The 13,414-nt window shown below is 36.0% G+C and overlaps 1 protein-coding gene across 42 annotated transcripts in view; it reads left to right on the top strand.

Moving 5' to 3' along the window:
- PDLIM5 (PDZ and LIM domain 5) overlaps nucleotides 1-13,414 on the top strand; it is a 216,725-nt gene that overhangs the window by 141,450 nt on the left and 61,861 nt on the right. For 18 of the 42 annotated variants that reach the window (XM_078366808.1, XM_078366806.1, XM_078366796.1 and 15 more), the window contains 2 exons: nucleotides 10,789-10,908; nucleotides 12,904-13,047. The exons of 14 other annotated variants lie outside the window; for them this stretch is intronic. In XM_078366808.1, coding sequence (XP_078222934.1) covers nucleotides 10,789-10,908; nucleotides 12,904-13,047 — 264 coding nt within the window. The remainder of the gene's footprint in view (nucleotides 1-10,788; nucleotides 10,909-12,903; nucleotides 13,048-13,414) is intronic. 10 more of the 42 variants (XM_078366800.1, XM_054253136.2, XM_078366815.1 and 7 more) reach the window with 1 other exon arrangement.

Here is a 13,414-nt window from a genome sequence, read left to right as displayed (position 1 = left end):
TACCTTTACTAAAACTCAGTATCAAAGAAGACTCCTGCAGTTTAGTATATATGTTTTTACTTCAAAAGAAATTGCAACTTTATTTTTTTAATTTTTTTATTGCATTTTAGGTTTTGGGGTACATGTGAAGAACATGCAAGATAGTTGCATAGGTACACACGTGGCAGTGTGATTTGCCACCTTCTTCCCCTTCACCTATATCTGGCATTTCTCCCCATGTTATCTCTCCCCAACTCCTCACCCCCCCACTGTCCCTCCCCTATTCCCCTCAACAGACCCCAGTGTGTAGTGCTCCCCTTCCTGTGTCCATGTGTTCTCATTGTTCAACACCCGCCTATGAGTGAGAACATGCAGTAAGAGAAATCACAACTTTAAAAGTTAATTAGAAGCATTGCTAACAGGTGGTCCTCAAAATCATGAAGAGTTTAATTTCTCTTTTGCTGCTATTCTATGTATTTCAATCACATTGAAGGTTTCAGAAGTCCAAGATTTTCTACTTTTATATTTTGTGAAGGTTTGTTTATTAGAACGAAATGATTTTATAAAAGAAAATTGAACCAATATATTACATAACATAGCATAAAGCATATTGACAGATAAGGATATTTAGACATCTTCATTTTCCTTTTTTAGTCAAATTAAAGAACTCTATCTACAAATTGCATTTATCTTAAAATTAGTCTGACATGTTCATGTATTCTCTTTTGTGTTTCTCTGTTTTTGTATCTATTAAAGGGTATTGTTTGAATGCTACTCCTGTGTCCAACTCTGTAATAGGTATTCATCTCACAGATGCACCTAAGTAATTACTCCCAAAGATTCTAAATTTATATCTTTGGAGAGAAGACTGTGTTAAAACTAAGGTGATACCTGTTGCAGAATTTTCAAGTTAGTGATACACACTTACTTTGCCTCTTCACATACTTTATCCTCATATGCTAGTAATTCATAAGAAGAAAAAATTTGAGAGTAAATTTCTGGCAGATTTTAATGGCTTCAGGTAGCTGTGTATCATTGGATAGACAATGGGTGAACTTGAAGCTTTAATACAGAGAAGCAACACTTAGACAAATTTGGTGGAATCAAGTTTAACCTTGGCTTACATCAGTGGAATCACATACTTGATTGTTAAAATCAGCAAAGCTCTTAGCAGGGATGTTGGAGCAGCACCACATGTATGTTTAAAAAAATGTGCATGCATCAACAGTAAAACCAAAATTCCTTTATATTCGAAAGGTAAAACAATCAGATAACATCCATTCAAGGGATAAGTAAAAAAACAGAAGTGATGTCAAGGGTGATTATGAAACTAATAAATGCTCTGTGTTAAAAGACATAGCAAATAAAAATAACTGAAACCCAGAGGTAAATACTGAAAAAGTTTTGGTTTATTTACATGTGGAGGAATTTGAAGCCACAGATAGAAAGTAATTCTAAATGGTTCTCACTAGGCTCTTTTTCTTAATGATTTACAGCCCAGTTTATTTAGAGGATTTAAAGATGAGATTCGCTAAGTACTATCCATGTTTGTTTCAAATTCTGAATGGGAAAGAGTGGTAAGAGGAAAATATAGTATTGATTTTCAAAAGAAAAAAAAATTTAACTTCTAATCATAAACTAATTTGAACTTGAGGTCATCTGGAAACAAGTCTAGCAGGCATTCTGAGAAGCATGGTGAGCGAGCACTGAGAAGAGGGGGGCAGAATTTCCCAGACCCAGAATAAGTTCTCAAGAAACAGATCGCATCCATCTTAACACATTTTGGATAGATTGAGGGAGAGGTTAATGTTAACAGTTCATCAAAGAAAGGGCCTTAACAGTCCTTTGAATTTAATAATGAAATGAGATAGATAAGTATTGTGTTTTTAAATGCATAAAATGTTGAAGGAGTTTAAACAACGAATATTGTTTAAAGGATTAATCAGTGACTTGGATGAGGACGTCCACAACTTGCTGCCCATATTTGTGAGAACCATGAAGCAGGGAGATATAGCATATGTGTTCAATAACCCATAAGGTTAGCAAAACTAAATATTAAAGAAGTGGGAATCTTAAAAGAAAATAAACCCCGTAAGAGTTAATCATGTAATATGGCTCCTAAAATGATAAGCAGTAGTTCTGTGTTGCACTAGTAAATCCCACCTGGTGGCATATGATGTAAGTCCTTGACATTAATCTCTGACAATTACATAGATAATCCCAGGAAAATCAACTGAAGACTCACTGAGACAATTAAGCTGTCTTTGGGTGAGAAGCAGTTATATGAGTAGTTGATACTGGGCTGGTTCTTTGACCTAAATCCAAGTGGGTCTTCTTTTCTAAACATTCTCCTTTAGTCTCAGGCCTCACTGATAAACAATGGCCCCTGCTCATGTTTAGCATATATTATATTATAATAAATACATCCAACAAATGTTTATGAGGTACTTAATTGTACTGGTTTCTAGGAAAATGAAGGTGCTATTATGAACTTAGTCTAGTGAAGCAGACATTTAATGAAAAAGGAAAGTAAGGAAATAATATATTCTATAAAGTAATATAATGCAACATGATGAATATAATGAGGGCAGGGGAAGAGTAAGGTCATTAGACTCTACTTGGAGAAAAAGAAGATATTTGAGCTCAAATGTGAGTACCCTGAAGGAGTCAGTCATGTGGAAATGGAGGAGATATCCTCTCCAGGCAGAAGGAACAGCAAATGCAAAGTGCCTGAGACAGGAATCAGTTTGGTGTGTTTAAGGAACTGAAAAAGAGCCATTATGAATGGAGCATAGTAAATAAGAGAGAGAATGATAAGAGATTACATGAAGTAGTCAGGGGCCAGATTATTGTCTTGTAGGTTGTATTAAGGAGTTTAGATTATTTTCCTAATTAAAGAGAGGCCCTATATAGGATGGTAGTCATGACAGTAATGTCTGATGTATACTTTTAACAGATCACCCTGAATACTATGGAAAATTAACTGTAAGAGAGAAATAATGGAAGCAGGAGACTGTTACGAGTATTCCCGTAGTTCAGGCAACCAATGTAGTGGCCATGGAGACGGAGAGCATTGGATGGTTTTGTATTCTAGAGGAAGAGCGGATAGGTGCATAGAAATATTGAGGTGGAGGGTAATGGAGAGTGGAAAATTGGCTAGTGAGTGTGTAGCCACTTGGCTACTGTTCTGCAATGCCAACGGGACACTCATACTGGAGCATGAGGTACTGTGGTGGCTTCTCAAGACATGTGTCCTAAGGATTCACTGTGGGTGGCTGTTCAATGGTACACGTTCAGACAGATTCTTTTATATTTTCAAACAGGTAACTTGACTCAACACTATTTATTAAATAATACATGCCTTTTGCATCTTTATCCTGAATCTGAAAAATACCTTTATCATTTATAAATTTCTAATATTAGCATTATGTCAAAATTATAAAATGGCAGATTTTTGTTCCATATAAGAAGCTATTTCTAACTACTATAAATCTCTGAAGTTATGGATTGGAATGATCCAGTGAAGAAACAGATGATAGAAAGTGAGAGGGCCTAAGGTTAGTGATAAATGCCCTGCAGTTACTGAGGGAGTGAGGGTGTTATCAGGGAATTGCTCCAAGGGCTTTTAAGGTACCATTACACCTTAAAATCTTCATATTATATTTATATTTTGTATAGATATAATATATTCCCATTCTTTACCTGTCTTTAGACCCTATGGAACATTTTCTATATAGAGATCAAAAAATACTCTAGATAACTAAAGAATTTGCAAAATACTAAGTACTGAACACTTAATAATGATAAAATCCATTATGAAGAACAGAAGAGAAATGTATAAGAGTTAAGGCAGAGTTTGAAAGATGTGAGAAAATGGAAAATACGACCAAAGAGCAAACTCTTCCCTTAATACAAATGTCTTAGTTAGTTCAAGCTGCTAGAATAAAAATATTGTGGACTGGGTGGCTTAAACCACGAACAGTTATTTCTCATAGTTCTTGAGGCTGGGAAGTCAAGATCAGGGCACCCGTAGATTGTCTGGTGAGGGACTGCTTCTTGGTTCATAGATGATGCCTTCTCGCCGTGTCCTCACATGGTAGGAGAAAGGGAACTCCCTGAGTTGTCTCTTATAAGGGACCCCATTCATGACTGCTCTCTACCTGAGTGACCTAATCATCTCCTAGAAGCCTCACCTCCTAATTCCATTACATAGGAAGTTAGGATTTTGACATATAATTTGGGATGGGTGGGGCACAAACATTCACTGTATAGCAACAAATAATAAATTCCGATGCCTTCAGCATTTTGTTTCCCTATGTTTTCCTTGCTTCAGTAAGTGGGAAGCTTCTAGAAAAATTATTTCTTTGAGTTAGTCCTTCCTTGATCTTATAAAAAGTAAACCTCATTTTGGGTAATATTTTTTTCACGTTTGATAATTTACTTCACAGCATTTTAGCCTCTAAGATCCGGTCTTCCTTGTCTGCCATGTGCAAAGCAAAGATACCTCTACTTGCTTATTTTTAAATTCTCAAGATGCCATCTATGTAATAAATGTAGAATTACCAGGCTCAAGTAGTATTTTTGGGCTGCTACAGAAACAGACTATTGAAAATCAACTAATAAATTTATAGCTTATGATTGAGAGTACCAGAAATTCCCACCTGAGATTTAGTTGATTTAATTTTGCAGAAGGAAGATCTTAGTTACAAATGAGCAGACTCAACATCTTTTTGCCAGGAAGCCAGCAGAAGATACTTTTTTCACATGCCTAGCAGTTTCCTTGGCTAACATAAATAGCCTTGCTATGCCAGTGAACCCCAAAAGGACAGAATCTGGCTATGACTCTGATGTATTCTAGTTTCTGCCTCACAGTATTATTGCATAAAAGTTTGCTTTGTGGAAGTAGAATAACAAGGACAATTTATTGCCATTTTCCTCCTTTACCTTTTAATAAAATGTGTGTTTCAAGGTTTGTGAATTTTTCCACTTATTGAAAATTCATCATGTGTGTATGTAATAAGTCACTCTCTTTGATCATTTTATCATATTTAAATGCAGAAATAGGAAGCATTTAAAATTTTAATTGAAGATGCCATTTTTAATGCTGTGAAAGAAAATGTTTGCATTATTTTTAAGATTTTAAAGGTTCGCCTTCGTGACAGATTTCTTCTTAAATAATTTGAATATAATTCCATCAAAATTTGGATAATCCAAATTAACAATTTGAAATTTATTGCTGATAGAGAACTTTACCATCCTGCAGCCTGGTTTCTTTTTGAGATGAAATTTCACTCTCTCATCCAGGCTGAAATCCAATTGCAGGATCTCGGCTCACTGCAGCCTCTGCCTCCCAGGTTCAAATGATTCTCCTTCCTCAGCCTCTCGAGTAGCTGGGATTACAGGTGCCCACCACCATGCCCGGCTAATTTATATAAATATATTTTTAGTAGTGACAGGGTTTTGCCCTGGTGGCCAGACTGGTCTTGAACTCCTGACCTCAAGTGATCCACCCACCTTAGCCTCCCAAAGTGCTGGGATTACAGGCATGAACCACCAGGCCAGGCCCCTGCAGCCTGGTTTCTGTTCTTCTCATTCCACTGAAGTTATTCTAACCAGGGGTGCCAGTATGGTAGCTCCAACATATACCAAAGTACTGACTTTTTAGCAAATCACCAAGGATAATTTTAGTACTAGCGTTGTAAGATTATTGGAAGGATTAAATATGATGATACATATTAAGCAATGAAAAAATTTTGCTTTTATTATTAACAAATAATTTATGTGTAAGTTAAAAAATAAAGTGAAAGTAATAATATCATTAATGACCAAGAGCCTGAATTATGGAAGAACTTAGTCTGTTCAAGACATTGGACAAGTAGTCTAATGTGACTGGAATTTAGTGAATAAAGGGAAAATTGCTGTGGAAAGATACTTGAGAGGTTGATCATAACAGGTCATTTAGGGATTTGTAGAGCATGTTAAGCATTTTGGATATTATCCTAACTGCAGTAGGAATTCATTGCAAGGTTTTAATCACAAGAACGATTTGCTAAAATGTGTTTTGTTGTTTTTTCTTAAGGCACATGGGCTACACTATACCGTGCCAGATAACACAGGGCTGGAGAAGAAGCAAGAGAGCGGTTAGTTCTTAAATCCCTAGTATAAGTTAGTGCTTATCAGTCTAGATGAGAGAGGGTGGTTGCAGAGATAGGGGACAGGTGGATGGTGTAATGAGAAAACTTGGGACTGTAGTGCCCCCCACAACTCCTCGCAAACTGTGAAGTTTCCAAGAGACCAAAGAATGACTCAGACAAGTCCAGCTTGATGAGTAGATGAATTCATTAGGACTTACATACAGGGCATTGCTGGACAGCAGCAGTATGGCTCCAAGAGATCCACATGACCAGTATGGATCCAAGAGATCTCTAGGCTGCTTTTAAGCTAATGTTCTGGCTCTTTGCCCCACACTCAAGTGTGTGTATGTGTGTGTGTGTCCAGGTCTGTGTGTACATGTGTGTGTGTGTGAGATGGGACTTTTTTCCTTGGTCTACTCCCAGCCATGCCTCAGGATGTTTGGGTTCTCAGGGACACCGGCTCCTCAGGTAGGCACCATGGGCTTAGCTAACTGCCTGGCCCTCAAGGTTCAAGCATTGGACATAACACTCTTTAGTAACCTGGTGGGGAACCCGTCACATTGATGGATTAAAAATATTAATTTGGAAGTAGAGTCATTGGGACATGGTGAAAGTTGATTTGAGATAGAGGGATGTTATAGGTATTAATAACTAAAGGGCAATTCAAAATATGGGCTACTGCTCATAGGAGAGAGCTTGGCTAGATATAAATTTGAACATTAGTATATAGGTGGCGTTAAAGCTACAGGAGAGAGTAATGTTATTATACTAATGATAGCAGAGTACAGAGAAATAAAGAATAAAGCCTAGGACAGAGAACTCTCAGGAAATGGAATACCCAGTGAATTAATACAAAAAACAGACAGTTGCATAGGATTCAGGCACAGATGACAGGAAAAGAGAAGCAGTAGTCAATTGAGCCAGACACTAAGTAAAATGAGGAATGTGTACAAAAAGACAAACATTGTATGATTTCACTGATAGGAGGTATCTGAAGTAATCATCCTCAGGCCGGATGTGGTGGCTCACTCCTGTAATCCCAGCAGTTTGGGATGCCGAGGCAGGTGGATCACCGGAGGTCAGGAGTTCGAGATCAGCCTGGCTAACACGGTGAAACCCCGTCTCCACTAAATATACAAAATTAGCTGGGCATGGTGGCACATGACTGTAATCCCAGCTACTCGGGAGGCTGAGCCAGGAGAATCACCTGAACCCGGGAGGCGGAGGTTGCAGTGAGCTGGGATCACGTCACTGCACTCCAGCCTGGACCACAGAGTGAGACTCTGTCTCTGAAAATAAAAGTAAAGTAGTCATCTTCATAGAAATAGTAGAATGGTGGTGGTTACCATAGGCTAGGAGAAGAGGGAAGGGGTAGTTATTTAATGATTTTAGAGTTTCAAATTTGCAGGATGAACAATTTCTGTAGATCTCTTTCACAGTAATGTGAATATACATTACACTAATGACTGTGCACTTGAAAATGGTTACGATCGTAAGTTTCATCTTATGTATTTTTAACCACAATTTTTAAAATGAGGAATGTAAATTGTGCATTGAGTTTAGGCTCATAGAGTGCTGGGAGCTAGGGCCCAGCTGAGATGGTTGAAGACTGACAGTCAATAAGTATACTGTTATTTCAGTCTGGCTGTTAAGGGGAATAGGAAAATAGAAGGTAAAGATAGTCAGTGGTTGTTTTTAAAAGAAACTATAGCATTTTAAAAGAGGACTCAAAACATCCAGTGGAGAAGGAGAGATGGATTAATTGAGGCTACTGAGATTAAGGAATCAGATGGAGTACATAGCATACAAATGTTGCTATTGAGCAGTTGTCAGGACTAAGGAATAGAAAAAGAATTTTTCTTACTGGTTCTACAGGATGGTAAAGATGGTAAGTTAGTAGGTGGACAACTCACACCTGATTTGCCAGACAGATTGTTCACAGGGTTCCACATTGAATAAGTGCAGAGATTGTGCAGAGAAAGTCACAATGCACAAATCGCTCTGTGTTCATTTATCCTGAGAAAAGCAAGCCAAAAGGGAAAGGCTTTATCTGGGAAAGAGAAAGTCTTCATACCTCTCTCTGGTGAGAAATGGAAACTCATTTAAGCAGGACAGTGCAGAAAATTTGGCTACCACAGACATGCTATTAATCAGAGCTTCTTCCAACCTAAAAGGAGTAAACATTAGGGAATGTCAGAATGAGAACAGATACTGATGTTTGTTCCATGTTAAATGAGGTAGTTTAAGATTTTGTCTTAAGTCTAGTTTTTAGAGGTTGGCTAAACAATGAAGAGATCATCAATATGTGTAACACAGGGGAAACTTCCCAAGAGCATTTGCTTGGAAACTTGGAGATTACCTTCAAAGGTATTTTGTGACTTACATGGAATTTATTCTCAAGTGGCACTCAGATTTTTCCAGTCAACATATTTCATGGAGATGTTGGAAGACTCAGCTTCTCCCACTCACTCCCTTTTCTTTTTTTTGTTTTTAAATCTGTCCTGTGGTAATATATAGATATGTTAATAATTTATAACCATATTTTCTTTTTTCCTGAAATACTTGTAATTTTTTAATATTATAAAGGAGATTTTTTTAAAGGTATTTTTGGAACACTAGTCATTTCTTTGGAGTTACCATGTGCCCTCTTAGGCAAAAATATCTATTTAGTCAAAATTGTGACAGTGTCTAGAAGGTACATATAAATTCAGCATATAAATATTATGAATTAGTCATTTGGAAAAAAATAAATTTCAAGCATTTATTTCACAAATATTTGTTGATAACCTTGTGGTAAGCACCTTGTTAGTGTACACTTCATGTATATCAGTTAACTATTGCTATCAGGGAGCTTCTAGTCTACTGAGACTGGATTTAAACAAATGACACAAATTATATAACAATAATAAATTCTATGAGTTAAAAAGTACAGGCTGCTATGACAACACATGACACCAGGGCAGCCTAATGTGATTTGGGGAATCAGGAAGGCCCTCTGGGAGGAGGTGACATTTAAACTGAGGCCAGAAGGGTGCTTAGGAATTATCCCAGTGAAGGTGTGGTAGAGCAATGGTTGTGGAAAGTGAGGAGTAGGAGACTGTGCAGAGGCCAGGAGGTGGGAAGAAGCAGGATCTGTTTCAAAAAGATGTGGAAGGCTCCAGTGGACTGGAGAAGCCAAAGAGAGAGGACCAGCTTCATGACGTAACACCGAAGAACAGGTAGCCCAAGATCACTTAGAGCAGTGCTAGAAGGTCTAAGCAACAGACATTATCAGATTTGTGTTTTTCAGAGTTCAGTCCGGTAGCTCTGTGGAGAAGTTATTCTCTAGGACAGGAGTCAGCAAATATTTTTCTGTAAAGGTCTCGATAGGAAATGTACTAGATTTTTCAGGTCATATGGTCTCTCACAATTAGTTCTCATATCATGTAAAAGCAACCATAGACATATGAAGAATGAACCTGGCTACATTCCAATACAATTCCAATAAAACCTTATTTATGGATGCTGAAATTTGAATTTTATATAATTTTTGTGTGTCCTGAAATATTATTATATTGATTTTCTTAACCATTAATCATTTAAAAATATGAAAACTGTTATTAGCTCATAGGCCATACAAAGATAGGCAGGGCCTGAATTTGGCCAGCAGGCCATGGTTTGCTGACCCATGTTATGGTTCTTGTATTTCTTATTCTCTTAAATTTTCTGCTCTACCTCTTAAATGATGTTTTAGTTCTATCATTGCATTTTTCTTCAATTGTCTACGTTTTTTCAACACTCTGGTAAAGGTATGACTAATGTGAAATAAGAAACAGGAATATAACCTCTCCTTTTCCATTTTTTTATCCATTTTTAATCTATTTATAAACATGACTGACCATTCTATTTTTTTATCTACAGATCTTAAAAAAAAATCTCCATTTTGTATTTTTCCTGTTTTATTTTTTTTCCCAAAGTTTTATACTTAGTGCTTTCTGTTTTTTTGAACTTAACATTGAGGTTTTCATGTTTTCTTTCCCTGGTAGTAGTTCTAAAATTTAATTCTGGCATTCTAAATAAAAAATAATACAGATATCAGAAAAACAAAGCCCTAAAATTGCATGCAACCATTTCTTGTAAGAGTAGATAAATAGTTTGTTTACATCAAGATAAACAATATCCATATAATTTGAGATCTACAAACACAACATTCTGACTTGAAATTTTTGGTTGGTTGTTTATAGGGCAGTTTTTAGGCAGCTGCTTCACAATATGCTGGAAAGCCTTAGATAGTGGAAATAATACAGACAGACCTGGTCCAAATTCCACCTAACCCTTACTAGATGTATGGTATTTGGCAATTTAATTAACTTCTTGGAGCCTAAGTTTTTTTAAAGCATTCAAAATATGTAGTCAGTGAATGGGAATTTCCACCTTCTTTTCCCCTGTAAGCATAATATTTTATTACATAGAAATAGCCAGGCTAAAGGATGTGGGGGGAAACAGCCCATGTTTTGTGATGATGGGGGTGTTGGGTTTTGTTTTAACCATTTGTAGATGTGAAGTAAAAAAAAAGAAACCTAGTGTTCCCAAGATTAAACTAATATGGATTTAAAGGTTGGTATAGATGATAAATGTTTTTGTGCTTTTTATTAATATTTCCTTTGCCTTATATATTTTACTTCTGAAAACTTAGGTTTGACAGTTCTCTGGAAGACCTGCATAAGAGTGGACTGCACCCACCTGCAACTCCTCAGGTGTTAACTATTGGTAGCCAAGTGGCCACACTTTCTAAAGTAGCAACTACTTATTCTAGGTAGACTTTTCCTTCTTGGTGTTTTTAAATTTCAAAGCTGGCAGTGAATTTAAATATACTAAACTATTTGGAAAAGAAAGGGTGATTGTTGATTACAGAACTGATGTGATTAACATATAGACAAGAAAGCTTGGCACTAACCCTCAAAACACCACTTCTCACTGCTTTTATATTTATATTTTTGTTTAGTTTTAACTTCTAATATAGAATCAAGAAATCTCTTTTATTTATTCACTTAGTGACTTGGAAAGTTAACTTGCTGGATTTGTCATGAGTCTCTTTTTCTGAATTAGAGCATTCGCCTCAAAGACAGGTCAAGGTCATACACAATCTGTTACCAGATGCCCAGACATATTCTAAAGATAGTCAGATAAGTAACTGCTTATGAGATATTACTAGATTCTGGTGATACTAAATCCTTTTCTATTATTTGTGATACAATATGATGAAAGAAATTCATTACCATTTCCTTTTCTTCCTGGAGAAGAATAAATTAGCTGATTTATTTTTAAGTGATTTTTAGACTTAAGTTTCCAGTTCTTATTATTCACCAATTACTTCTCTAAATAGCAACCATTGTCTCAAAGATGCAGAGTAATTCGGAAACTCAAAAGTTGAATCACGTTGTAACTTTATTCTTCCCTTTGACATTCATGTTACTACCCTGCCCTGCCATTGATAACATCTTTCTTTTCTCTTTCCAGAACCTGATGTTTTCTTTTCTAACCATTCACAACAGTTGTTAAAACTTAGCCATACAGTTTAATTTAATGGATAGACCTGGATAGACCAAAAAAAATTTTAATTAATTCTGTATATAATTTTGAAAAAACAGCTTGCCCACTGTTCCTTAATTTTTTTTCTAATGATTTTTGAAAAGTTATAGCCTATGGAACTTGGAAGAATGACTTATCAAATACTTCTGACAGGAAAAAGAGACTTATGTCAACCCTCACAGTTTCAGATATCTAACCTCTCATTAACTGGGGGTTCAGTTTGCCACGTAATTGCTTTGCATTGGAGGTGGCCATTGTCACAAACTTCTGAAAAAAGTGGTCATTCTGTAGTGATAATGCTCATTGATAACTTGCACCCATAAATGAAGCAGAGAGACGACAGGATTCACACTAGCAGTTTAGATGCTCTTTTTATTTTACTTAATAATCAATTTGAAAATCATTATAGTCTTAATGATAGTATGTTCATTCCTGTCCAGGCATTTAATCTTTTCTAAAAGGCCAAAAGAAAATTATTATTTTAAATAATAAATACTTATTACTTAGTTCTGAAGAAAAAATGCTATGCCTGAATTTGAAAATCTTACAGAACTAACAGAAAATAGAAATACGGAACTCAGCAGAAAAGGTGGTATTTTGGTCATATTCACTGTAACATCTGTTTATTTTTACAAAGGTACTTTCCATCCTTAAATAGCTTTATTCTCCATATTTTAAACAATTATCTCTTTTCATGTTAATATATATTGCTGCTTCTCAATAGGCAGTCAGTTGTACCTGCTTCTCCTGAAACATAAGTCTTATTAAAATGTCACACTGTCAGTGTATATCGTCTCTAAGTTAAAGCTCGTTAGAGGCTTTTTGGAAAAAAAACACACACAACGTTTTCTTTTTTTCTATGCTTTAGAAATTCAGACTTCATGTTTAGATTTATTTTCTACTAAATTGTTGGCAAGTCAGTCTTCAAATGTGTGATACTAGGTCATTTTAATAGGAATAGAGTCAGTGAACTTAAATACATTCAAGAGTATTTGTATGTCAAAATCTGCTTTTTGGAGGATTATACACCAGCTTTTATCTTCTGAGAGAAACCATAGCAACAGTAACTAAGTGGCCTGAACTCCTATTACACTTCTTAGACTTCACACCTTTACAATGCCGGATATTAATATGGAATGATTGCTCTCTTATATTTATTATGCTACCCTTTCTTACTTTCCTTTTTGTTTCTCTCCTGTTTTTCTTTCCCTCTTGTCAGTTTAAGCTGCTATACAGGAAATGTGGAATATTCTTTCGAAGGTTTTCGAAACTTTTCTACCTTCTCTTCTCCTGCTAGATATAGTGCTGCAGTCCTGAGCAGTGCAGCTGCTACTGTGTCTGCTGTTATTGCTGCAAAAACCAGGTAGAACTACACGTGCAGCATCTGTCTGATGTGATCCCAGTGCTCTTCACTGTCTTACAAGTCACCTCATAGAAAACATACCCATTTGAAGCAATCATAGCTCTATTGTGAGCTCTTAATTGTGTAGTGGATATTTTATCTTGATTGTGGATAAATGTCACAGTATTTGTTACTGTTTTTTTTTTTTCTTAAAAATCACCTTTTAGTCTCTCCCCGTTGCTGCTGTTTATGTATGATATTTCTCAGTTGCGTGGATTATTACATGTTATGTGCTAAATGGCGCTTGGGTTTTTACAATTTTCAGGTTTTATATTTGAAACAATAAAGTATTAATGAGTATTTTAAGTTTCTATTGATTTTATCTTCT

This window comes from Callithrix jacchus, chromosome 3, assembly GCF_049354715.1.
Source record: "Callithrix jacchus isolate 240 chromosome 3, calJac240_pri, whole genome shotgun sequence".
Classification (NCBI taxonomy): Eukaryota; Metazoa; Chordata; class Mammalia; order Primates; family Cebidae; genus Callithrix; species Callithrix jacchus.
The sequence above is the reverse complement of the archived record's forward strand: the minus strand, read 5'-3'. Positions and strand labels throughout refer to the sequence as shown.